General features: G+C 36.8%; 1 protein-coding gene across 3 annotated transcripts in view; it reads left to right on the forward strand.

Annotated features, from left to right (window-relative positions):
* The window catches only part of LOC104210893 (sugar transporter ERD6-like 8), a 91,108-nt gene that overhangs the window by 19,342 nt on the left and 44,979 nt on the right, over nucleotides 1-26,787 (forward strand). For all 3 annotated transcript variants that reach the window (XM_070160680.1, XM_070160678.1, XM_070160679.1), the window contains 3 exons: nucleotides 14,424-14,483; nucleotides 14,949-15,014; nucleotides 15,172-15,237. In XM_070160680.1, the coding sequence (XP_070016781.1) occupies nucleotides 14,424-14,483; nucleotides 14,949-15,014; nucleotides 15,172-15,237 (192 nt within the window). The remainder of the gene's footprint in view (nucleotides 1-14,423; nucleotides 14,484-14,948; nucleotides 15,015-15,171; nucleotides 15,238-26,787) is intronic.

A 26,787-nucleotide genomic window follows, 5' to 3' on the forward strand; every position in this document is an offset into this window, starting at 1 on the left:
TGGGAACATTTGGGGCTTTTGGTGTGGTAGCTTTGCATTTCTTTGGGTCATAACTTGTCCCAATCTTTCTCAGTATATCAGCTAGGGTCTCTTTAGTAGATGAAACGGGTTCATCTCTCCTTTTGCTCAGATGAACCAACCCTTCAGCAGCCTCCCCGTACCCACTTCCCCTTGACTTCATGCCACTCTCTTCTAACCTCTCTTGTGTAACCCCACATATAGAAAGAACTGTTCCCTTCCCATTTCCCATCTCTTCACCACATGCACCCTCTCTCTCTTTTTCTTTTTCAGGCTTCTTTTTACCTCCACTCCTACTCGTTTCAGGCAACTTAACATCCCTAATGGGTCCAACTAGAACAAACCTAGTTTCAAGGTTTTCAACAACAGATGAACTTACCTCAGTAGGGAATTCTTGAGTCTTCTCAGAGTCAGAAGACTCATGTCCTTCCCCCTCAGTCACAGATTGAAAGTATTCAGACTCAGAACCGGAACCACAATTTGGAGCTGGGCTATCTTTCACTTGGCTAGCTTTCAACCTTTCATTTAAAACCTTTCTCAGGGCCCCAGATGCTACAGTTTTTCGAGCCAACATTTTCTGCCTTCGAAACCTAGGTTTTGGGGATTCACTAGGAGGAGTAGATGAGGATAAATTTGAGGGTGATGGTGGTGTAGGAGAACCTGGATGATCTTGTGGGTTAGACATTTTTGTTCGTTTCTTGAGTTAATTTAGGAATTTTGGAAAAGAGAGCAACTAGAGTTGAAGAAGAGAATTTTTGACGGTTTTAGAATAATGAAGAAGATTAGAGATGTGGTATGTATTTAAAGATAATTAGACATTAATTCAGTAACGACAGCTTTTCAGTGGTCAAATAGAAGTCTAATAAAACTGTAATTCCAGACTTTTAATGATTATTTGGCTTCCCTAGATACTAGGCAAAAATCACAGCTTTAGAGTTCTAAATCGACGAAACTGGTTTAATGCTTCAACGGATAGTATTTTCTAGGAATTTGGCAAGTATAGGATTTCTGCTCATGATTGAATTGTTAATCTTTCTAATTGTGCAAAGTATTGAAACCATACCTGAGCTTTCATATGAACTCATATTGATGAACCAGGTTCTTCATTTAGAATTCTCTTGAACATGCCTCAAATGCCATAATAGAAAAAACTTTGTAAGAGATCAGTGAGTCATATATACACATGTCACAGGATTATACTAATTAAAGTATGAGACTGAGTAAGAATTAATCTAGATTTTTACACAAAGTTAGAATTCCTAGCCAAAAAATTATTTTTTTTTCAATATTTTTTTTATTTTCTGAGCTGGACCTATTACGTGATCTTAATCATCCATAATTCTAACATGTTCCTCTCAAAGTTTTCTCTACTCAGTGCTTTAGTGAAAATGTCAATAATTTGCTTATCAGTAGCACGTAATTCTATGGAGATCAGACCTTTCTCATAGTTGTCTCTTAAGAAATGATGCCTAACATCTATGTGCTTAGTCCTTTTATGATGAACACTGTTCTTTGTCATACTTATAGCACTAGTGTCATCACAGAATATAGGAATGCAACCTACTTCTATACCAAAATATACCAACTGTTGTTTGATCCATAGCAATTGAGCACAACAAGAAATAGCAACAACATATTCAGCTTCAGCAGTTGACAAGGCCACATAATTTTGCTTTTTAGTAGCCCATGACACAAGACATGAACCAAGAAAGTGTGTCATACCTGAGGTGCTCTTCCTATCCACTAGAAAATCTGCATAATCAGCATCAGCATAATCCTACTAAATTGAAATTGCTACCTTTGGGATACCAAAGACATAGATCAGTGGTGCCTTTCAAGTATCTTAGTATCTTTTTGACAGCAGTCAGGTGAGACTCTTTAGGATTTTCCTGAAAGCGAGCACAAAATCCTATATAGAAAATAATGTCAGGTCTGCTAGCAGTAAGATACAAGAGTGAACCAATCATACCCCTATACAACTTTTGATTAACTGATGAACCAGGTTCATCAATATCTAATTTAGTGGTGGTTGTAATGGGTGTGTCTATTTTGTAAGATTCTTCCATTTTAAACTTTTTGATTAGCTCCTTTGCATACTTCTGCTAATGGATCATGGTCCCATTTAGACTTTGTTTGATCTGTAAGCCTAAGAAAAAGTTAAGCTCACCCATCATGCTCATTTCAAACTCACTCTTCATTAATTTTGCAAAGTCCTTACTTAGCGTATCAGTAGTGGCCCCAAAGATTATGTCATCAACATATATTTGTACAACAAGGAAATCCTTACCTTTTTCCCTTAAAAATAAGGTACTATCAATTTTACATCTTTTGTAACCATGCTCCAGCAGAAATTTGGACAATCGTTCATACCATGCTCTTGGGGCCTGCTTGAGTCCATAGAAAGCCTTATCTAACTTGTACACATGCTCAGGACATTCCTTGCTCTCAAACCCTAGAGGTTGTTTCACAAACACTTCTTCTTTCAGGTAGCCATTCAGGAAGGCACTTTTGATATCCATTTGATGAAGAGTGAATTCCATGTGTGCTGCAAAGGCTATAAGGAGTCTGATTGCCTCTAGTCTTGAAACTGGAGCAAAGGTCTCATCATAGTCTATGCCCTCCTCTTGGCTGTAACCTTGGACCACCAGTCTTGCCTTGTTTCTTGTAACTATTCCATCTTTATCGAGTTTGTTTCTGAAGACCCACTTTGTACCAATGATTGATCTGTCCTTGAGTCTTGGAACTAGATGTCAAACTTGACTTCTCTCAAACTAATTGAGTTCATCTTGCATTAAAATCACCCAATCTGCATCCTGCAAAGCCTCAACAACATTTTTAGGCTCAATAAGAGATAAAAAAGCATCAAAAGCACACAGATTCTTTAATTGTGATCTAGTTTTGACTCCAGATGTTGGATTAGTGATAATGTTCTCAATAGGATGAGAACTTTGATACTTGTGAGGTTTCACAACCAACTGGTTTCTGCTAGATGTTTCTCTATGTTCTGTTGCTGAGAAACAATGTCATGAACAAGTTCTTTTAGGGGATTTATTTCAATTCCTCCTTGATTAGTTCCCCCTGTCAGTTTGCTCTGGATGGAAGAACCTGTTCCATCACCTGTTCCTTCTTTTGGTGCCACTTTGACTTGTGTTGAGGCTTCAGTCAGATCCTTTACCAATCCAATGGCTTCATCTTCATGTTCCTGTCTCTCAGAAAGAATGTTAGTTTCATCAAATACTACATGTACACTTTCTTCTACACACAAAGTTCTTTTATTGAACACTTTATATGCTTTGCTATGTGAAGAATATCCCAAGAATACTCCCTCATCACTTCTGGGATCAAACTTACCTAGGAAGTCTTTTCCATTATTGTGCACAAAGCACTTGCAACCAAATTCCCTAAGATAGGATATATTTGGTTTTCTCCCTTTAAGTAACTCATAGGGAGTCTTCTCTACAAGAGGTCTAGTCATGCATCTATTGATAATGTAACATGCAGTATTTACAGCCTCTGCCCAGAAGCTATGGGGCAATTTACTAGAAAGAAGCATAGTCCTAGCCATGTCTTCAAGAGTCATATTCTTTCTTTCAACTACTACATTTTGGTGAGGTGCCCTAGGGGCAGAGAACTTATGATCTATACCATTTTCATCACAAAATTCAGCAAACTTAGCATTCTCAAATTCAGTTCCGTGATCAGACCTAATTGATGCAAGTTGATTTCCTAATTGTTTTTGAGTTTTTCGAACAAAGGCAGTAAACATGTCAAATGCTTCATCTTTAGATGTTAGAAACAGTACCCAGGTAAATCTAGAATAGTCATCAACAAGTACCATTACATACTTCTTTCCACCTCTGCTTCCAACGACTTGGTTGTGCTTACCATTTTCTTGCTTTTGAAGGATGATCTTACCTACTTTCCCCTTGCACAAGCCTCACAAACTTTATCTTCCTTGAACTTGATGTTAGGTAACCTTATCACCAAGTCCTTAGAGACCAATTTGTTTAGCTGATTCAGACTGGCATGACCAAGTCTTTTGTGCCACAGAATGGGATCATTATCCAGCACACTTAGGCAGGTTAGTTCATTTTCTGAGAGAGTGGACAAATCTACAATGTAAATATTGTTAACTCTTTTTCCCTGCAACACAATTTTGTTAGTGGTAAGATTAATCACAAAGCATTTAGTAGAGGTGAATGTTATAAGGTTATCTCTGTCACACAGTTGTGACACACTGATAAGATTATATTTCAAGCCATCTATCAAGTAGACATTCTCAATGGAGTGAGAGTCTGTCTTACCTACCTTTCCAACCCCAATGATCTCACATTTCTTCCCATTTCCAAAGGAGACATTGACTCCCTTTAAGTCCTTAAGTGAAAGAAACTGATTCTTGCTTCCAGTCATATGTTTTGAGCAGCCACTATCCATATACCATATTTGGCTACTTCCCTTCACTTGGACATCCCAAAAGAAATCAGGGGTTAGTTTTAGGAACCCAAACTAGTTTGGGTCCTTTTCTATGGGCAAAGGGATAAATCGGATTCCTTCTAGCCCACCCAAACAACCTATTTTTTTCTTGAACAAAAGTTTTGTTCTTTTGACTGGCCTTTTCTTTTGCATTACATTCATTTTTGTAATGGCCAGTCTTGCCACAATGTGTGCAAATTTTGTTTTCAGGAAGAGTGAGGTACTTGCTTTTAGGATCCCACTTAGGTGCTTGAGTTCCATAACCAAATCCTCTTTTGTTGCTTCTGTGATGTTCGTGTAGCCAGGAGAGTGCATCAGAAGCCTTGTTCCATTTGCAAGTTCTGTCTAGTTCATGTTTTACCTTCCCTAGATCTTCTTTTAGTACTCTTATCTGCTCATCTTTCCTGTGTAGCTCATCCTTTATTTTTCCTAAGTTTTCTTCTAGGGTGAGATGAGTGTGATCAGCTATCTTCTTTCCTGTTCCTAGTTTCAGTTATAAGTTCTCAGACCTAAGTTCTAAGACACTAGTGTCAAGTTCAAGAACCTGGTTCTTCAACTCAATATTTTCACTTTCACTCTCATTAGCACTAGACTCTAGATTTTTGCACTTGGATTTTAGGATCATATATTCCCTAGACAGCTCTTCCTTTTCATTGTTAATTATCTCAAACTCATCAATGAAATCCTGCAATAGCTCAGACAACCTTTCTTTAGATAGGAATTTAATCTTGTCTTTGAGATGAAGAATACTTACCTCTTGTTCATTATCTGATTCTCATATTGGCCATAAGAGCTTGTTCATCTCCAACTTCATCTTCTGATTCCTCATCTGATGTTTCTCCCCAGGCAGCAACCATAGCCTTTGTTGATCCTTTGTTCCTTTTTGGTTGAACCTGTTCCTTCTTCCTGCTCCTTCGTTCAGCCCTTTCCTTCTTCCACTCAATTTTCCATTGAGGGCAGTTCTTGATCATGTGATCAGTCTTACCACCCTTGTAGCAGCCCTCATTGGTCTGTTTCTCAAGCACTCTCGGTTTGTTGAAGGTTGTACCTCTTGAAGAACCCTTTCCTCTTATCAAGTAATTTTTGAAATTTCTAGTGATCATAGCCATTTCATCATCCTCCAGATCTAAACCTTCAGCAATTCTGAGAGCCAGACTTCTTTCCTTCTTGGGTGCATCCATTTTCGTGGTCTGCCTTCTCAGTTCATAGGCAGTAAGGTTTCCTATTAGTTCATCTAGCTTGAGGGTAGCAATGTTCTTTGATTCCTGAATAGCAGTGATTTTGCTTTCCTAAGAGACTGGCAGAACCCTGGCCAAAATCTTCTCAACTTTGTCTTCTTCGAGAATAATCCTTCCAAGAGATTTAAGTTCATTTGTCAGTGTGGCGAATCTTGTATACATCTTTTGGATGGTTTCTCCTTCCTTCTTGGTAAAGTTCTCATACGGTGAGTACAACAATATTCCTCTAGACCTCTTCACTTGAGGTGTTCCTTCATGAGCCACGCCACTTGCAGAGTGTCCCAGATTTCCTTAGCAGTAGTACAACTTTGAATTCTACTATACTCATCTGGACCTAGTCCACACACAAGCCATTTCTTGGCCTTGGCATTTTTCTCCCACTTCTTCAGGTCTTCAGCAGTGCAGTTAGCCCTTGTCTTAGGCACATCCACTCCTTCAGCATTCTTCTTTGTAGTTGCTAGAGGACCATCAGTGACTATGTCCCAGAGCTCATAGTCTTCTTCTATAATTTGATCCCTCATCCTGTTCTTCCACCAAGAATAGTACTGACCATTGAAAAGTGGAGGCCTAGCAGTGGATTGCCCTTCCCAGATCCCAGGTGGTGCACTCATGTTGATTTTTTCCTAAGGTGTTATCCTCTTCAAGGATAACTTGCTATGATACCAATTGATATTTTAAGCGTCAATACCACACAAGAGGGGGGATGATTTTTGTGGTACCCAATTTTCGATCTAGAAGAACCAGGTTCTTTTAGGTGTTCTAACTACTACTATTTGCGAAATTAAAAGTACATAAAATAAAGAACACGGAGATTTTTACGTGAAAAACACCCGGCTCAAATGGTGAAAAAACCACGACCTACTACTCAGTAGGATTTTTCCCAACACTTCACTAAATGACTTAGCCAAAACAACATTTACAAAACTCTTTGTAAACCTAAGGATTACCTCTAATCCCGTTGTAGCAACCAGCCTCTAACTGTTGCGACAACTTCAAGTTAGCCTATAACTTGAACTCTCAAAGTACCTAATACAATTGCTTCTAAGAAAACTGGAAAGGTACAACTTTAAACCACCTACTACAATTGAACTAGAATAAGAAAAAACACAATAGAACTGGTTCTTCTATCTTGTTCAAGTAGCTTCAGGAGTGCACTTCAAATCTCACATAAACTGCTTGCAAAACCACCTTGATTTTTTACTTTCAATTTAGTTTAACTTCTGCGTATGTGCAATACCTGCAAAAGAGATCAATCACTGTCATTTAATAAGTTAGTAATCAGAGTTTGATTGGGATTCAATTTCTGATCTTCTATCATAGTTGAGTCCTTGACAATATCAAACTCTATCACTCTCTTTATCCGGATTGTGTTCTCTTCATATAAGGATACTTTCTCCCCTTATCCAATTTGCAACCTTTTCGATTAGATCAGGAGATATTGCTGCTTGATCAGTGGGACTTATTTCCTTCACGTGCATCTCACATGTATAGGTTGATCATGACTGTGCTTCACATGATAGACCTGGTCCATGACTCAGTTCATTTGTCATTCTTCAAAACTTCACCTGTTCTTGGGCCAACACCTAAGCAACTCCACAGCCTGCGACCTCGATCAACGGCTGCCACTAGGACCATAGATACCTGAATCTGCACACAAGGTGCAGGGCGTAACGTGAGTACACCAACTCAGTAAGTAACAAGTCCAAACTATGGAATGAGAAGTAATGACGAACTCAACCTCTTCATAAGATAAACAGGAATATCGTACAGGAAAATAGGCATTCTTTCAGTTAATTAAATAGCTCATAACAAGGAAATAGAGCAAGTATGAACATGATAAAGGAGTATAACTTTGCTACATCTACATGCCAATACACGTACTGTATGGAATGCACTATGCCAAGTACCTCATGTGCCCAATAACTCAATGTGCGTCCACTCAATACTGTATATGGCTCGTACGGCCTAGGGAAGATCCATCCCGTATATATATATATACATATGTGATGGCAGTCACTCAGTACTGTGGAAGGCCAATTCAGCCTACAGAGAAGATCCATCTCCTGGTAATAATAATGACAACCTCACAACCACTCGGTACTGGATATGGCTCACAAGGCCCAGAGAAGATCCATCCTAGAATATATATATACATCACAGACTATTAGTCTCAAGTACTGAGGAACAGGCCAATCCGGCCTCATGGAGAAGATCCATCTCCATACCAATACTTCGGACAGGATCCATATCTAGGGAAGATCCATCCCTAAATATCATCAACTACGCTCACTGGGGTGTAAAGACTCCGGAGGGGCTTCTCTCATTAGCCCAAGCGCTATAACAAGCCAACGAAGGCATGTTCAATATCTCGCTGTGGCGTGCAGCCCGATCTCATACTGTCACTCAATATCATGCTCTCAGCCTCACTCAGTCATCACTTTCCAGTCTTACACACCCGGGCTAAAAATGTCATGATACAAGCCTGAACAATGATATGACATGTCAAATATAGAATAATCGAGACTGAGGCATGATACAATATGCATGAACATGACTAAGTATAGATTATAAATGAAGTTGATGACATGATAACAAAAAACGACCTCTCGGGTTTCAATAGTATTGGCGTGAAGCCTTAACATGATAATTAGCATGATTTGCAACTCATTAACTCAATCACATAATTACGACACAGATATCAATATAAAAGAGTCACTAAGCGGTGCCATGGAATGATCCAGGCCGCATTTCTCATGGTGCACGCCCACACGCCCGTCACATGGCATTGCGTCACCTCAATAGTAATCATATAACACACAGTTCGCTATTTCGAACCCTCAGAACCAAGTTTGGAAGCGCTACTTACCTCAAGCAAAGCCAAACCCTAACCGCGATGCCTTTTTCTCTCGATTCGGCCTCCCAATGCCCCGAATGTAGCCAAAATCAATATATAACCATCAGAATATGCTAAGGGAACAAAGCCCACTCGAAAATAATCAAATTACATCACAAATCCCGAAAGTGCTCAAACCCGGCCCCTCGTCTCACGTCTCGAAATCTGACCAAAGTCTCAATCCGACAACTCATTCAATTACGAGACTATCTATACTAGTTTCACTCAATTCTGACTTCAAATCGACTTTCAAATCCCAATAATTCATTTTTATGAAGTTCCACAATTTTCCCCAAATTTTCATCCCAAATCTCTACTCAAATGATGAATCCAACGTTATAATCATGTATTTTAGCCAAAATTGAGTTAGAATCACTTACCCTGATGGTTTTCTTGAAAATCCCTCGAAAATAGCCAAAGCCCGATACTTCTAGGTCAAAATATAAAATAAAACCCCAAATCTCATATTTATAGTGCACCTCTTGGATTCCCGTCACCGCTGACCGCGGTAAAAGCACCGCTGCTGCGGTAAAATCACCGCTGACTGAGGTAAACCACCGTTGTCGCGCTTCTGGTGGCTGCACAGACAGACCTTAGTATTTTGGCCATAACATTCTCTACAGATGTCCAAATTATGAATTCTTTATTTTTTCAGAAACTAGACACGAAGGGCTACAACTTTTATTTTTGAATCATCTCAAAATTCCATGTAGATCAAAAGATATAGGCTTCCGAAGTTGGACTAGTGGCCTTACGAATTCTTCACGACCGCGGTCGTGGACCATTTTCTACCTCAGCGGTAAAATCACCGCCCCCAGCGGTAAAACTTCTGCCCCAGCGGCAAATTTAAGCACCAAGACCATTGCCTGAGTTCCAATAATGCCCGGACTCGCTCAAAACTCACCCAAAACACACCCGAGGCTCTCGGGACCTCAACCCAAACATATCAACACCCCCCATAATATCACTAAAACTTAGTCGAGCCTTCGAATCACTCAAAACAACATCAAAACACCAAATCAACTTCGGATTCAAGCTTAAGAACTTATGAACTTTCAAATTCCACAAACGATGCCGAAACCTATCAATTCAACTCCGAATGACCTGAAATTTTGCACACACGCCACAAATGACACTACGGACCTACTTCAATTTTCGAAATTCCATTTCGACCCCGATATCAAATTTTTCACTACCAACTAGAAAGCACCAAAATTTCAATTTCGCCAATTCAAGTCTAAATCTACCACCGGCCTCCAAATTACGTTCCGAACACGCTCCTAAGTCCCAAATCACCCAACAGAGCTAATCCAATCATAAAAATTCAAATCGGAGATCGAATACTAAAAGGTCAAAATTTGGTCAAAATTTTCAAATTTAAAGCTTCAAACTGAGAATTGTTCTTCCAAATCCATTCGGATTACCCTGAAAACCAAAACCGACGATTTACATCAGTCATAATACATCATACGGGGCTAATCATGCCCGAAAACTGGCGAGCGAAGTGCAAAAGCTCAAAACAACCGATTGGGTCGTTACAATCCGACCCAAAATTTTATTACTTGGGTCATAAAATTACATTCACCCACTTACCTGATCCTATCAAAATTTAATTCAGATATCTCACCACCCATTAGGAAGTTTTATGTGACAACCCCAACCCCGGTCATGATAGCGCCCAACACACTGCTAGGCAAGTCCGACCATTCAACAACATTATCCTAAATTCTTATTCATATTGTAGATAAATATCATAGAGAATTTACTAAGTCATTTCATTCAAGTGTATAATTAATAATAAAATCTGCGGAAGTTCAATTAAAATACCACACCATAGCTCAACAGAATCTGGTGTCACGAATATGACCCTCTAATACAGAATATCCACCTATTACAAGTCTGTCTAGAAAAAATACGGAATAAAAGATAGAGATAGAGGGGAGAAATCAAGGCTGCGAATGCCATGTAGCTACCTCAATACTCCCGGATACTACTCTTCAGCTAAACAAATCCTCACTCAGCCTGTGGTGTACTTGGATCTGCACGCAAGGTGCAGGGAGTAATGTGAGTACTCCAACCCAGTGAGTAATAAACATAAATAAAGGCTGAGAATAAGAAATCATGGAAAAATACAAAGTAAACTATAACTGGCAGTTTAGAACAACAAATAGTGAAGCAACAAGTCAATTAAGTCAGAGTACCAAATACTGAGACAAGTATAATAGATAAAAACAAATGCATGAGTGCAATGCGATACATATGATGGTACACTCTAGTACCTACTGCGGCGTGCAGCCCGAGCCATCCATTATTTATCGTTGACGGCGCTCACTGGAGGTGTGTACAGACTCCGGAGGGGCTCCTACAGCCCAAGCGCAGTATCAAGCCATCTTGTGGCATCAAATCTAGGCCCTCAGCCTCATATCAATCTCAGTATAATCACCCAGGCTCTCGGCCTCAATGTCAATGTAATCAACCAGGCTCTCGGCCTCAATATCAATGTAATCAACCAGGCTCTCGGCCTCAATATCAATATAACACTGCTGCGGCGCACAGCCCGATCCATGCTTAGTCAAGAAATCATCATAAGCACCTTGGGCATTTGTAAAACAGTAGTTCTCAACCCGAAATATCATTTAGAAATATCATTTAAGTTTTCAAATCTTCGAAAGATGGCTGAGTTTGAAAACAGTATTTAAAACCTTGGACTGAGGTCAAATGATATGCAAAATATGCGAAAGTAGTGGTATCAATCCCTGAAGGATTCAAATAATTGGCAAGAAGCCCACAATTGGAAACATGACTGAGGATATAAATTCTTTAACAAAATAAGTGAGGAAAACCAGTCAAAACTCCCCTAAGGGTTCTACAGGTCGGCACAAGGCCCCAAGCATGGCAACAAGCCCAATTCACAATAATAAAGTATACATATCAATCAAAAATGTAGTAAAATATCTCTCGGGACGGACCAAGTCACAATCCCCAATGGTGCTCTACCCCACGCCCATTATCCGGCGTGCAAGTCACCTCAATATAGAGTTACGATGTGAAATTCCGGGGTTTCAAACCCTCAGGACATCATTTACATCAATTACTCACCTCGAACCGGCTAATTCTCTAGCTTGCGATGCCTTTGCCCCTTATTGACCTCTGAATGCCTCGAATCTAGCCATAACGATTCGATTCAGTTAATAAAAATTATAGGAATTTACACATTTTCCAAATTAAATCCGAAATTTAGCTCAAAATTGCCCGTGGGACCCACATCTCGGAATCTGACGAAACTTATAAAATCCGATAACCCATTCCGATACGAGTTCAACCATACAAAAATTATCGAATTCCGACATCGGATTGCCTTTCAAATCCTCAATTAAAGTTTTGAAGATTTCTACCATTTTTACCCAATCTTTACCTATTTGAACTCAAAACTCTTCCCATAACCTTATTGTTACAAGCATGTATAGCTAATACTCAAACATCTATGAATCATCTTACTAATTACCCATTTCTAGTTAGATTTCGAAATTGAAGAATTGGGGAAAAAGAAATTCTTACCTCTTTGATGAAGAACTTGAGGGATTTCAAGGTTTGGACAAGATTTTTGATGAACAAGGAACTTGAGCTTCTTCCTCTCTCTAGAACTGCTCTTCCCTCTCTCTAAAAGCACCAGAAAAATCCAAAATAACAAACCCCAAACGAGTTAAATGAAATGGGGTTCGGGTCTTAAAAACCCGTTTTTGTGCAGCCGCGACACGTGGGGCGCCACGGGGTGCGGGGCGTCTGTTCAAAATATGTCTGAAAATGAAATTTCGGACCATTCTGGAATTCCTACTGGCGCGGCGCGCCGTGCGGCGCGGTAGTACAAATTTCTGCGTTGCTTTGGTAATTTGGTCATAACTTCTGGTAGGAGTGTCCGAATGACGAACGGTTTGAAGCATTGGAAACTAGACTCAAAAATCTTTCATTTGATAGGTTGTAAATCACATAGTTCTTTATATATGTGTAGATATGATCGTCCAAAGTGAGGTTTTGCGCGTACTCATTTGCAACTTTAGTCTATTATGAAATTTTCCAACTTAGCTTAGACTTAGGACTTTCCTTAGACCCCATATATCTTATAGTACGCCTTGTACACTTGCTATCATATCTAATTGGTATCCATCATGGTAATAGACCTCTTCCACATATAAAATAATATAATTAGAACACGTCGACTTTCTTATTTCGCCAAAATGCGTCGAATTGTCTTATGGACTTCCAAATCCAAATTCGGAAATACGTCTAAGTCCAAAATCATCATATGAAACTACAGAAACTCTAGGAATTCCATTCTGACTCTCGGATCAAAATCTCACCTATCAACCGGAATTCGCCAAAATACTAACTTCGTCAATTCAAGCCTAATTCTACACCGGACCTCCAAAATTACTTCCGATCACACTCCTAAGTCACAAATCATCCCCCGAAGCTATCTGAATCATCGGGATTCAAATCCGAGCCCTCTAACACATAAGTCAACGTCCGGTTGACTTTTCCAAAACAAACCTTCCTTAAAGAGACTAAGTGTTTCATTTCCTACTAAAACTAATCCAAATCAACTCGTTCACACCCAACACTGATAATGAAGCATAAAGAAATAGGAAATGGGGAAAACGGGGCGGTAACTCACGAGACGACGGGTCGGGTCGTCACATATTATTTCTCAATTAAGTACTCTTAACTTAATTTCTTGAAGATGCCAATGATTTATGCAAGCTTTTTTATTTTCAGTTTTATGGTGTAAAATAAGAATTTTTTCCCCTCACTTTTCCTTTAGTTATCTGTAACTTTAGAGGGTTGTTCAAGGGAGAAATGACTATGGTGGTGAGGTATGCAAGGTGGTAGAGGAGCTGATGAGAGTAGCAACTATGGTGGTGGGAGAGGTAGCTACGGTGATGGGAGCAGTAGCTATGGTGATGGAGTGGAGGAGACAGCCGCTACAATGGTGAAAATAGTGGTTACGGCCAGTATGATTGTGGAGGTCAACTCCTAATGGCGGTAGTTGCGCAAGAGAGAAGATGAATGGGGGAGAAAGAGTTTGGGAGAAATCAAGAAGAAGATCGGGAAATGGGAAGCCATTGGGAAGCATCCCATGTTGACTAATCAATTTCGTCATGCTTTCCCTGGCTTTGGCACTGCTGTCGTCGCTTTCTCCATCTACTATATCGGTAAATTTGCTTACAACAAGATGTCTGCCCCTTCTCACTCAACCTCTTCCGCCACCTCTTCTCACTCTAACAAAACTTTGGATCGGGTCAGCTAAGTAGATCGAAATAAGATTTATTTTTTATTTTAATTAGTTCGAGATTGCCACGTGGCTCAGTAAAAAAATGGCACGTCATTAAATTGTTGGCCCACCAGTTCTATCATTAGCCGCGAGGGTAATTTTATTAATATAATTAACGTCGTGTGCTTTTTGGACGGATAGATGAACAGAGAATATTTATAAACCATTTAGCAAATAATAGAGGTAGTTTTGGCCATTTTTCTGTTATTTAATTTGTCTAAGATTTTTGTTGTACAAGTGACAACCATCTGGATCTACTGTATTAGAGGAAAGTTCACCAGAAAAGAACTCAACACGTATTAGAGGTGTTCTATTAGATTCTGTATTATTATTATTATTATTATTATTATTATTATTATTATTATTATTATTATTATTAAATATAATTAGTATACTTTGTTCGAACGAGATAAAAATAATCTGGGCATTATCACTATTCTGCCTAAATTGTTTTGCTTTGAATCTTGATCAGGCCATGAGGCTATCATCTGTAATATGCTCTGCTGGATGGTTAGCAATCTACCTTGCTAAGGTTTGTATCCTCTATACAATATCCTACTTGTGTCTTTTAACGTGGTGGAATGGTAAAATCCTATAAAGCTAACACCTCAATAGGTGAATAATTTATCTTTAATTTGTGCCAGCTTTATGTCTTGAACTATTCATTTTGTACGCCTTAAAAATATTATGTTGGCACTTTATTCTAAATTCTTCTTTCTCTACGCTTAAAATATTTTATTTTTAGATTTTCTTTTAAATATGTGATTATAATTTCTATAAATATGTTGTTCTATAATTAAGAATTTATTGAATTACGATCTTATTTATTTGCATATTTTACAATGCCTAAATAGTAAATAATTTGTACTTTTTCTTGATTTTGTAAATTTAATGTAAATTTATTTTTAAATGTCAGTTTTATTACTTTTATTCCTTTTAATGAACTGAGTAGAAGAATTGAGGTCTAACTGTAGCAACGTTAATTTTATAATTGAAGGAACCGATGGTGCTATATTTGGGGAGATTTTTGTCAGGTTATAGCATTGGCATTATTTCTTACGTGGTACGCTTTAAATTCTTCCTTGTATATTTCCTTCTTGGATATTCCTAGTCACACATAATTAATAAAGAAATAGGCATTGCACCCAAATTACAAAGAAAATATCAATTTGTACTATGTATGAATTTAAATTAACTCTTTTATTTGAACCTTCATTTAGGTTCCTATGTTTGTTGGAGAGATATCGCCAAATAAATTGCGAGGGGCACTATCCTCTACTAATCAGGTATAAAGAAATTTTCCGATTCTATTTCTTTTATTTATTGTAAATTTTCTTTTTGTCTATCGAGGAAAGATTAAAAATGAATAGAGGTGAACAGTTGGATTTATAGTTATTTATTTATAAAAATTGTACGGGCGCTCTATTTGGTCTCCTCCATTTAATATATACCTTTTTTTTTTAAAAGTTTTAACTTGTACCTAATTTTAAACAACTTCATCCCATTTTCTCCTCCTCCTCCTCCTCCTCCTCCTCCTCCTCCTCCTCCTCCTTCTTCTTCTTCTTCTTCTTCTTCTTCTTCTTCTTCTTCTTCTTTCTTCTGCTGATGTTGGTGCTGCTATGAAACTTTAGTTCATGGGATAATTGCCATAAATATGTTTATCATATTATTAAAAATAAATTATAAATAATTACGTAAGTTAGTAGACAATAATTTGTGAATATTTCCACGTATGTAAGTTAGTAGACAATGACAATTCTGTTATTTTCACGTTTATTGTTTCCAAAATTTATGATTTAGATACTGTTGATAATCTGATTATTTATCTAGTATGTTAGAAAGCTTTTTCAAAAACTTCAGCTTATATAGTGCTGAAGGTTTTACAAATGAACTAAATAACTTCAGCATCTTCTGCTGAAGTATTTGAAAAAGCTTTATGACAAAACTAATGAATCCAGGACAAAAAAAACTTCAGCTTTTAGTGCTGAAATTTTTACAAATGAACTAAATAACTTCAGCATCTTCTGCTGAAGTTTTTGAAAAAGTTTATCCAGGACAAAAAAAATCTTCAACTTATTTAGTGCTGAAGTTTTTATAAATGAACTAAATAACTTCAGCATCTTCTGCTGAAGTTTTTGAAAAAGCTTAATGACAAAACTAATGAATCCAGGACAAAAAAATTTCAGCTTATTTAGTGCAATTACAAACAAAAACTTCAGCAAATAGAGAACAAAACTTCAGCTATTATACTTAAATTCAGCAATTACAAACAAAAACTTCAGCAATTAGAGAACAAATTCAGCTACTATGCTTAAGTTCAGCAATTACAAACAAAAACTTCAGCAAACTTGGTTCAGCACACTTGCTACTTCAGGCCCGTCTACTAGAATGCTGAAGTTTTGCGTAATTGCGTTTGCTACTTCAGCCCCGTATGCTGAAATTACGCAAAAAGTGGGTACGCTTGCAATTTTTTTTTTTTGCAAAGCGGACACAAGTTAAAACGTGACCTAAAAAGCGGGTATAGATGCAAATGCCCCAATTTATTTAAGTACATTCTAAATCCATTCCTTCCAATTTAAGTATTGACCCAAAAGTTTTATTGGGCTCTGATACCTAAGAATGGATAGAAGCGAACAGTTGGATTTATATATGGATATTTTTTTTCGTTCCTATATAATATTTTCAAACTTATTTATCAAGATAGTCCTAAATTTGTATATTATCCGTTATAATTATTTTTTTTACAATTCATATATAATCCATTATTAGTGTCTTAAATTAGGGGATTCAGTTACAATTGTTTCCTTTTTTTTCTCTCCTCTCTTCTTTCCCTATTCTCTGCCGCCCTTCTCCATCCAAAACTCCCTGAATTAGAGTCAAACTTGGTATTAGACTAAAATTTAAACCAATATTTTCCCTATAGTAAAACAATAACCATTATTTCCAATATTTCTACTACGTGAACATCACATGTGATAAAATTTTGTAATCTTTTGAGTGCTGCCTATTGGATTTAAGTAAAATGCTCAACGCCTCCACCTCCGTCAATGTAGCACCACCACCAGTAGCAATAAAAACTCAATGATGACTCGTTTAATATGAAACTCGAAATTTCTGTACACAAATCATTCAGTTCTCATCATTATTAAGTTTTTCTGTTCAAACAAATATGAATCAGTGCAAATGAGTCTATTTTGATTTCATTCTCTATTTTTTTGACCAATCGAGTAAAAAAGAATAATGTATAGTACTGCAGCATACAAATTAAAAATAAATTTAGTACAAATTTGATACATCTACAATAACATACAAACTAAAAATAATTTTATACAACTAATTATATAATATACAACTTATTTATAACTTATCTACAACTTTCGTGCATTATTTTTACCTAGTTAAATACAACTACCACATCATACAACTTAAATATGATTTTAATAAAAAATTTATACAATATATTTTTTGTATGCATTTTATAAATGATTTGTATATATTTTATATGTGGTGTGTTCTTCTTCCTCTCTGAAATTCCAATCAAACTTCCTCTCTTAAAATAATTTTGATATATATAACAAACTTTATGTAAAAAAAATAATATTTCTAACTTAAATACAAATTTCATACGGTATAAAATTCATTTCCAACTTTCGTGTAACATTAAAATAAAAAAATATAACAACAATATAATAAAACTTAAATGCAATTTACATACAGCTATAATACAACTTTAATACAATTTTATATGTATATTATATTTCATATGTTCTTCGATTTTCAATCTGAAATCCAGTCAAACAACTCTAATCTTCACCAAACATCCTAAAAAAGGAGATATAAAATGCAAAGAATATTTTCAAACGTTTGCAACAACACTCAATTCAAATAAATGATACTTTTTTCTAAAATTCAAACTCGAATTCAAAGTTTTGAAGCTTTTTAATGGTTGTCAATGGTGGAGAGTCAAACACCTTCAAAATTTATTGATTGACAATTTCAATTCAAACACCAATTGTGCAACATGAAAAAAAATTGCAAAGTAAAAATTCTACAGTAAAATAATTAAAATCCATTGATGAATTCCTTGAAAAAAGAGAGGATAAAGTAGATGAGAAAAGAGAGAAAATCGAAGGAAGAAAAATAGGGTTGGGGAAAGAACAAAGAAGGGGAGAGAGAGAAAGAGAAAGACAGAGATGAAGAGAGAGAAAGAGAGAGAGAGAGAGAGAGAGAGAGAGAGAGAGAGAGAAAGAGAGACGAAGAGGGAATAATTGATATTTCCTATTCAATTCCTAATATAAAGAGATATCATTTAGTACTAACTTGTATATAGTTAGTAAATTGTATATCAACTTGTAATTAAGTTAAAACTTCAATAGTGAGGGTATATTTTCAAAAGTAATAGATAATAAAAATCTCTTATATTTATTTATTAAGTTATTCTAAATCCACTCGTTCCTATTTAAGTATTGACCCAAAAATTTTCATTGGGCTCTGATAGCTAAGACCTTCTCTGGGATCCTAAATCTAAATAACAATTAACTTCCCAAGTTCCTGTCACAGCCCAAATCAGAGGGCCGCGACAGGCACCCGATACCTTACCCAACCAAGAACCAACATAACGTATCTTTCTTATCATACCATCATGGGTAAGTAGTCCAGAAGGGTCGTAATGAGATAAACAAAAACAAATATAATGGAATACTCGACATAGGACAATCCAACATGATATACAAACTTATACATATGACGTACGGGCCTATAAGGCCGACATGATCATTTGTACACTCATAACATAGACCGACAAGTATCCATATATATGACATCTCTCTACAAGCCTTAAGAGTACATGAACATCATAAAGATCGGTACATGGCACCACCATACCAATCATTACATATCCAAAGCATATCGACCAAATAGGAAACTCTAGAGCAAGTGGAATGCACCAACACCTTCTGCTGAGCTAATAGCCTATTATGAGGACCATCAACCTGTCTATTGGGACCTGCGGGCATAAAATGTAGCATCCTGGGGCAAAAAAGAACATCAGTACGAATAAAGCATCGAGTATGTAAGGCTGAAATAAATAAGAACAGTAATGCAAAGAGAGATAGAGAAGATACAACCTGTAACCTTTGAATACCTCTGAGGGCTACTGATATGAAATGCATGATATATATATATACATAAGCTTTTAAAAATATTTGCCTTTGTGGGCACCATCATTATATCATACCTGGCTGTAATAGGCTCAATAAAAACATACTCGGCCATCATCACGCTTGGTAGAATCATACCCGGCCACATGGAGCTCGGTAACACCCAACTGATCAGTGGTTGCACAATAGGCGGTGTACCCGACCGACTATAGCGCAGCTCGGTAGAGTTATATATATATATATATATATATATATATATATATATATATATATATATATATATATATATATATATATATATATATGCATGATGGGCTCATGGAATCGCGTTCTAAACCTTTCAGAGTGATGTAAGGTCGTCTCACCTTCGACTAACATTATGGACTTCCATACTATCAATATGAACCTCAATAGGATTTAAGGATCATACATACTTTCTTAGAATAACTTTTTAAGGAAATAATAAGATGGACAACCTTAGTTGCTAGGAGTAGATCCGTTATGGAATAGCGTATCATTTACGTTCATCTCATTTTTGATCATGCCAAAAAAAAGAAGGAAGTGCCTTAACATACATACATGATCTCTTCCTTATTCCTCAACCAAGCTCAACACAACTTCTTGCGTCTATAACAAGTGAAATGATAGTCTTGTCAATATATAATGTCGTACCATCATATTTGGCTAGTCGTAATACGGAAAATTGGGCAGCAACTCCCATGTTTTTACTACATCCCAAAGACCACTAAGGGTCATCAACATCCCAACAACAACAACAATAACCAACAATAGCAACAACAATAATATAATCTAATATGAGCATCCTCGATTATCTTAACAATCATATTGAGTGACAAGCTCGTCTTTACTAATAACAAAACATAAATTGAATACAACTCTTATTCCATAAATTGGTTCACAACCTTCAGAACATCATACTTATATGTACTATATGATTCCTAGTTTAAAACATCCAGGAAATGACTTCTAAAACAGCCCCATATGCCTAGCACCCTGACTTTTATCGTCAGTCACTTGTGTTTCATGTTTTCTTCTTCAATAAACTTAGTTAACACCTAGAAAATCTTAAGAACAACATCCAAAACATTATCAGATTATTTCTCATAATTTCCAGCCAACACAAACCATATATGTGGCCGAAAAAATAGCCCAACCAAAAGGATAACCATATCCCCTGTTCTTTCAAGTGCTATCTTATAGTTTTTCACTCAAAAAACACAACCAGCACAAGCTTAACCCTAGGAACAATCAAGAATATATTATACATACCTTGGACAGCATGCACAACTCGAAACCCCATCTCAACATAGCCCTCAATCACACTGCAATATTATAGAAGCATTCTCTTGTAGTCTTTAACACTTTTGATGATGATTTGAATTGATTTCCCTTGAGTTTGGTTATTTGGATGTTAGTATATATTGGGGGGAGGGGAGGGGCTTTGGAGAGCCTTTGGATGAATTTTGAGTGAGAAATGACCCGAAATGAGGCTGAAACCTCTTTTAAAAGAAGTAAGACCGGTGTCCGTCTCAACTGGGTCCCAACAGTAGTTTCTTAAGCAGTCTCGCAAAAAAATAAATATCTCTCTACTCTGACGTTGTATCTATAAACGGTTTAATAAGTTGGAAACTAGACTCGTGGATCTTCAATTTAGTAGGTAGATCATCCTGTTATTCCAAGCATCTTGATAGAAAAACTCAGTAACATTAGACCTATTTTTTCAGTAAAATAATGAATGTAACTTGCAACAACTTTTTTCGACTTTTGTTTCATAACTAGCTTGGCTTCAAAACTTAACACACGACTATCACACGACTATTACCTCATTACATTACCTACTTATCATCTTAATCACCCTAGTCTCACCCCACAAGTATGGGTTATAACATTCACAAATTACCGACTTTCGGTGAAACTTATTTTCTTCGGTTCGATTAGCTTCTTAACCTTCCAATCCTCACGATACTCCTTAAAACTTGTTTTAACCCATCATTATCTTTGTAAAGGTCCTTCAATTCTCTTACTCATATTGATTCACTTAAGATGAATTCTAACTTAAAAGTACGGGGTGTAACACCCTTCCCCCCTTTGGAATATTTGTCCTCGTATGTAAATTAGTCTTAGAGGAGAAACTAGCTCTTACAGATTTTACGAAAATTTCGATAGAGTCTCCTCAAAAAGGACTATCCCATACCTTGTGTCTAAATAATCTTCTCCTAAAAATGTTGTAACGCTTCAATTCTGAATATCTTTTAATGAGTGTTGATCGAAATCATATACCATGGGATAAGAACACACAATCAAGTTAGAATCGTCAAGAATCTTCTATTCTAAAACAATTGAGAGTATGTAGAATTTGTCTCTTCTATGGCTTCCCACTTCTTACCTTCGACATTCCTATTCCTCCACGATATCTTTATGGAAGTTACTTTCTTGGTCCCACCTTGTGGACAAGCTGATCTAAAATAACAGCTAGAACTTCTTTGTAAGACAAGTTCTCTATAATCTGAACCTCATGTCTTCTGCGACATAGATTCCTAATTCATTTATAGCAACTAAAATCTTTTTATAAGATCGATCTTTTATTACTTGTATATTATTTAATGTATTTTTTCAATATCAAGACATGATAACCGGGTGAACGCATCCTAATTCTGAGGGAAAAATCATTTTAGTCCTTTCTTTGGGTAATTTGGATGTGGCTTTATATATGTGTTGATTAGCTTGTCCCATTAAGTTATTATGCTCTTCATGAGCGAAGTTTTCAAGGAGGCCTCATTATCAACTCGAGATTTTCGTAAGTCTCATCGTCACGTTTTAAGGTTTGATCTATGACGCTTCTAAGCAAAAACACTCTTGAAATAGTCTGACTTTTCTATAACTTGATACGTTAGATCATGCTGAATAATTCGATCTTTCAAACTGCCTTATGGCGAATCAATATTTCCTTTCGCATCACGCTTATAAGGAGTTATTTTGTGCATTTTAAAATATTTTCTTATGATCCTTCCGCATGTATAGATACTACTATAGTTATTGTTGTGCACTACTCAATAGTCAGTAAATTGGTTATCCCATAATAGAATTTGGTATCTTAGCTTGTAATATGTCTTTGAGCATCTGAATTGTACGCTTTACTTTCTAGAATTATCTTATGTATCTATGTTTCTTGAGGGGGCTTTCAGAAGCTATCTGTAACTTAGCACCTCTATTAATCGTAATTGTGGCAGAAACATTTTGTACGCGATCTACCTTCTGCACCCTTCCATTTTACATAACCTATAGTAATTTATCCAGTAATAATAAACTGATTTTTGTCAAACTATCGTCCATGTGGAGTCGAATTTTCTATATTTATAATGAAGCTTATGCTAATCTTTTCTCTTTTCCATATTGGGTTACTTTATTCGTGTCAATCCATTGGGATGTTGATGTTGTATTTTTTCCGATCAGCAACTGGAATATTAATCTATGAACCCTACAAAGATTTCCTTCATGTTGTCCTACCAATGTTATCCTTTGACATTATAGTATACTTTTGACATTTCGAGATGAATAAAATAGCATGAATAATGAACCTCTATCCTAATGCGCAATTGGCTATGATATTTCAAGATCCTTCCTTCAATAGACTCAAAAAGCTGTAGTTGTCTCTTGCCGAATACTTCTTTTAACTTTCTCTAAAACGGAAATCTTCCCTATTTACAAGAGATGACTCTATCATATTCCCAGCCATTATATTTTTATTAAGTGATTCTGCCAAGTATATTTCGAACATGTTAATTGGTGAAGACCTCTAGTCAACCCTTTCGTCACTTTCGGGCTTGGTCATTTATCAAACTACCCTTGACTTACGACTAAACGCATCCATTACAATCTTAGCTCTGTTTTTTATTCTAATTCTAAGCCGTCTTATATGAAATAGTTATACCTTTATAGTTCTCCATTCCTCCTTATTTTCTCACTGCCCCCAGTTGTCAACGACTTCTTATTTGTCTTATATTATGATATTCCTTCTTTGCCACCCTGATCTAATTCCCACATATTCTGAATCCCTTGTATATATTGTTCTAGACCTCATATATTGTTTTCATCTTCTTGTTACCGTATACATTTGAGGTATTCTTCGTTCATTAGGTTTCGATTTATAGAAAAAATTGATGTTGTGAAGCAGCTTACCTTCATACTACTTCTTTCTACTTCGTCTTTTCCTTATTGTCTATCCTAAGTCTTATCCTTGATGTCAACTTTATTGTTTCCACTTTGATGGTTTCGCTTCTTTAGGTTTCCATATCCTTTTTACCGGTGTGTTACTTTAAAATTTCTTATACACCTTTCTGTCCCAATCCTCTAATATTTTTGTTGTTAAACAAAAATTCTCTTGACTTAGTGCCTTCGTCTTCCCCCATTAGCAAAATACTTCAATATTTCATGCTTGAAGTCCTATTCATCTTCTGGTCTTCCATAGGTCCATATTCATAGTAGCTTACAATTGTCCTATGGGTAACCTTTCTTCCTATGAGACAATTTATAGGGGTCTATATATGTAACGAGTCATATGTTCTTACTGGCATGCCTTCTTTTGACGAGTTTAACTTTAGTTCACGTGGTTATTTAAGGATATCTTTACCAATTTTTTTTAGGGTTCTTCTCCCACTAATCCTCTTCCTCCTTCTGGCTATTCATTCTTACTATCATTGCAAGGCTAGGTAGTGTGAGAGTCCTTTGAGTCTCTAATCGTTACCTTTGTTCTAGTTCATCCTAAGTCATCCTTCGATATTCGCACCTCCCATCTGTATGGTTAAGTTGACCTTCATGTAATCCCCATTAAAATTAATAATCCACTTTTAATGAAAATGAGGCCCATGTTGCTTTATAACCTTAGAGTTCCTTAATAGTCTTCCCTATTCACTCATATTTCTCTATTTGGTTTCGCACAAACCTTTCATAACATTCCACTTGTCGTTTCTTTCGAAGTAATTTCAACAAAACATCTTTGATTCTCGACTTCTCATACTCTAATGGGCCTCATTCTTTAGTTGTCTAATGTTGCTTTACTTATCTGATCACGTGCAAGTCACTATGCAAACACATTCTGCTATAACGTACCACCATCAACTGTCATGGACCTTTTAGTCCATCCCATAGCTTCATCAGAAACATCTCTTGGAAATATAGACAGCTCTTGCTCTTTGAACTCCTTAGGTTGTGAATTTCTTGACCTTTCAAGGGCTCTATCACTATCAGGGGTCCTTGGGTTATGCCAATCCTGTGAGGCTACCAAGTGTGTCAACACCTGTACTGCAGTTCTTATATAGACAGGGTCGATGGTGGAACTCGCAGAGTTAATGATGCTTGAGTCTCCCTCGGCTCCTCTAGTACTAGTAGAATTGGGGATATTTGAGGGAGTGAATCACCCTGGTCCTTATACGGATCTATATCAATAGAGGGATTTGTCTCATACCCCCTTCTAATCCTTCCTCGACATCCGCCTAGCTGCAGCTCTTCTAGGTAATGACATCATTGTACACCCTATATCAGCGCATATGTTAGACTCGATTCTCTACAACTCTTCTTTCTTGCACGATCTATATAGGAAAGTAATGTAACAATCCTAAATGTCCCGCAATCTCCTATTTATAAGTGAGTCGTGCAACACAATCACAAACAAGACTCTACTAGACACGACTTGTAGATATCCCTAGGACAGACCTGCTCTGATACCAAGTTTGTCACGACCCAACTCAGAGGGCCGCGATGGGCACCCGGTGCCTTACTCGACCGAGTACCAATGTAATGTATCTTTCTTATCATACCATCATGGATAAGTGGGACAGAAAGGCCGTAATTAGATAACCAGAAACAAACACAAGGGAACACTCGACATAGGATGACCCAACATAATATACAAACTTATACATGTGATATACGGGCCTATAAGGCCGACATGATCATTTGTACACTCATAACATAGGCCGACAAGGTCGTACAAGTATCCATATATATGACATCTCTCTACAAGAATCTAAGAGTACATAAACATCACAAAGGTCGGGACAGGGCCCCGCCATACCAATCATTACATGTCCAAAGTATACCGACTAAATAGGGAACTCTAGAGCAAGTGGAGTGCACCAACATCTTCCGTTGAGCTGATAGCCTACTATGAGGACCGTCAAAATGTCTATCTGGGCCTGCGGGCATGAAATGCAGTGTCCCCGGGTAGAAAGGACGTCAGTACAAATAAAGTACCGAGTGTGTAAGGCTAGAAAGCATAAATAAGAATATTAATGTAAAGAGAGATAGAGAAGATACAACATGTAACCTCTGAGTACCTCTGGGGGATACTGACATGAAATGCATGATACATATATATACATAAGCTTTTAAAAATATTCGCCTCTGTAGGCACCATCATCATATCGTACCCGACCGTAATAGGCTCGGTAAAAATGCACCCGGCCATCATCAAGCTTGGTAGAATCGTACCCGACTACGTGAAGCTCAGTAAACCCAACTGATCAGTGGTTGCACAATAGGTGCCCAACCCCGCGGACTATAGCGCGACTCGGTAGAGTAAAATAGATACATATATATAATGCATGTTGCGCTTCTGAAATTATGTTCTAAACCTTTCAGAGTGATGTAAGGTCATCGCACCTTCGATTAACATTATGGATTTCTATACTATTAATATGAACCTCAATAAGATTCAAGGATCATACATATTTTCTTAGAATAACTTTAGAAGGAAAGAACAACATGGACAACCTTAATTGCTAGAAGCAGATCCGTTATGAAATAGCGTATCATTTACATTCATCTCACTTTAGATCATACCAAAAGAAAGAATGAAGTACCTTAACATATCTGTATGATCTCTTTCTTATTCCTCAACCAAGCTCAACACAACTTCTTGCAGCTATAACAAGTAAAATGATAGTGTCGCCAACGTATAATGCAGTACCATTGTATTTGGTTTGTCGTATAGCTTACGGAAAATTGGGCAGCAACTCCCCTATTTTTACAACATCCCAAAGGCCACTAAGGGTCATTAATAGTCCAACAACAACAACAATAACCAACAATAGCAACAACAACAACAATATAATCCTATATGAGCATCTCTAATTATCTTAACAATTGTATTGAGCGGCAGGCTCGTTTTTACTAATAAAAAACATAAATTGAATCCAACTCTTATTCCATAAATTATTCACAACCTTTATAATATCATACTTATATGTATTATATGATTAATAGTTTAAAACATCTAGAAAATGACTTCCAAAATAAGCTCTTACACCTAGCACCCTAACTTTTGACGTCAATCACTTGTGTTTCGTGTTTTCTTCTTCAATAAACTTAGTTAACACCTAGAAAAACTTAATAACAGCAACCACAACATTATCAAATTATTTCTCATAATTTTGTGCCAACATAAACCACATATTTGGCCAAAAAAGAGTCCAACCAAAAAGATAATAATGACATATGTTCTTTGAAGTGCCTTCTTATGGTTTTTTACTCAAACAACACAACCAACACAAGATTAACCTTAGGAACAATCAAGAAGTTGTTATATATATCTTGGAAAGCAGCTACAATGCGAAACCCCATATCAACTTAGCTCTTAATATCCCTCATTCACACCAC

The sequence above is a fragment of the Nicotiana sylvestris genome, chromosome 10 (genome assembly GCF_000393655.2).
Source record: "Nicotiana sylvestris chromosome 10, ASM39365v2, whole genome shotgun sequence".
Lineage (NCBI taxonomy): Eukaryota > Viridiplantae > Streptophyta > Magnoliopsida > Solanales > Solanaceae > Nicotiana > Nicotiana sylvestris.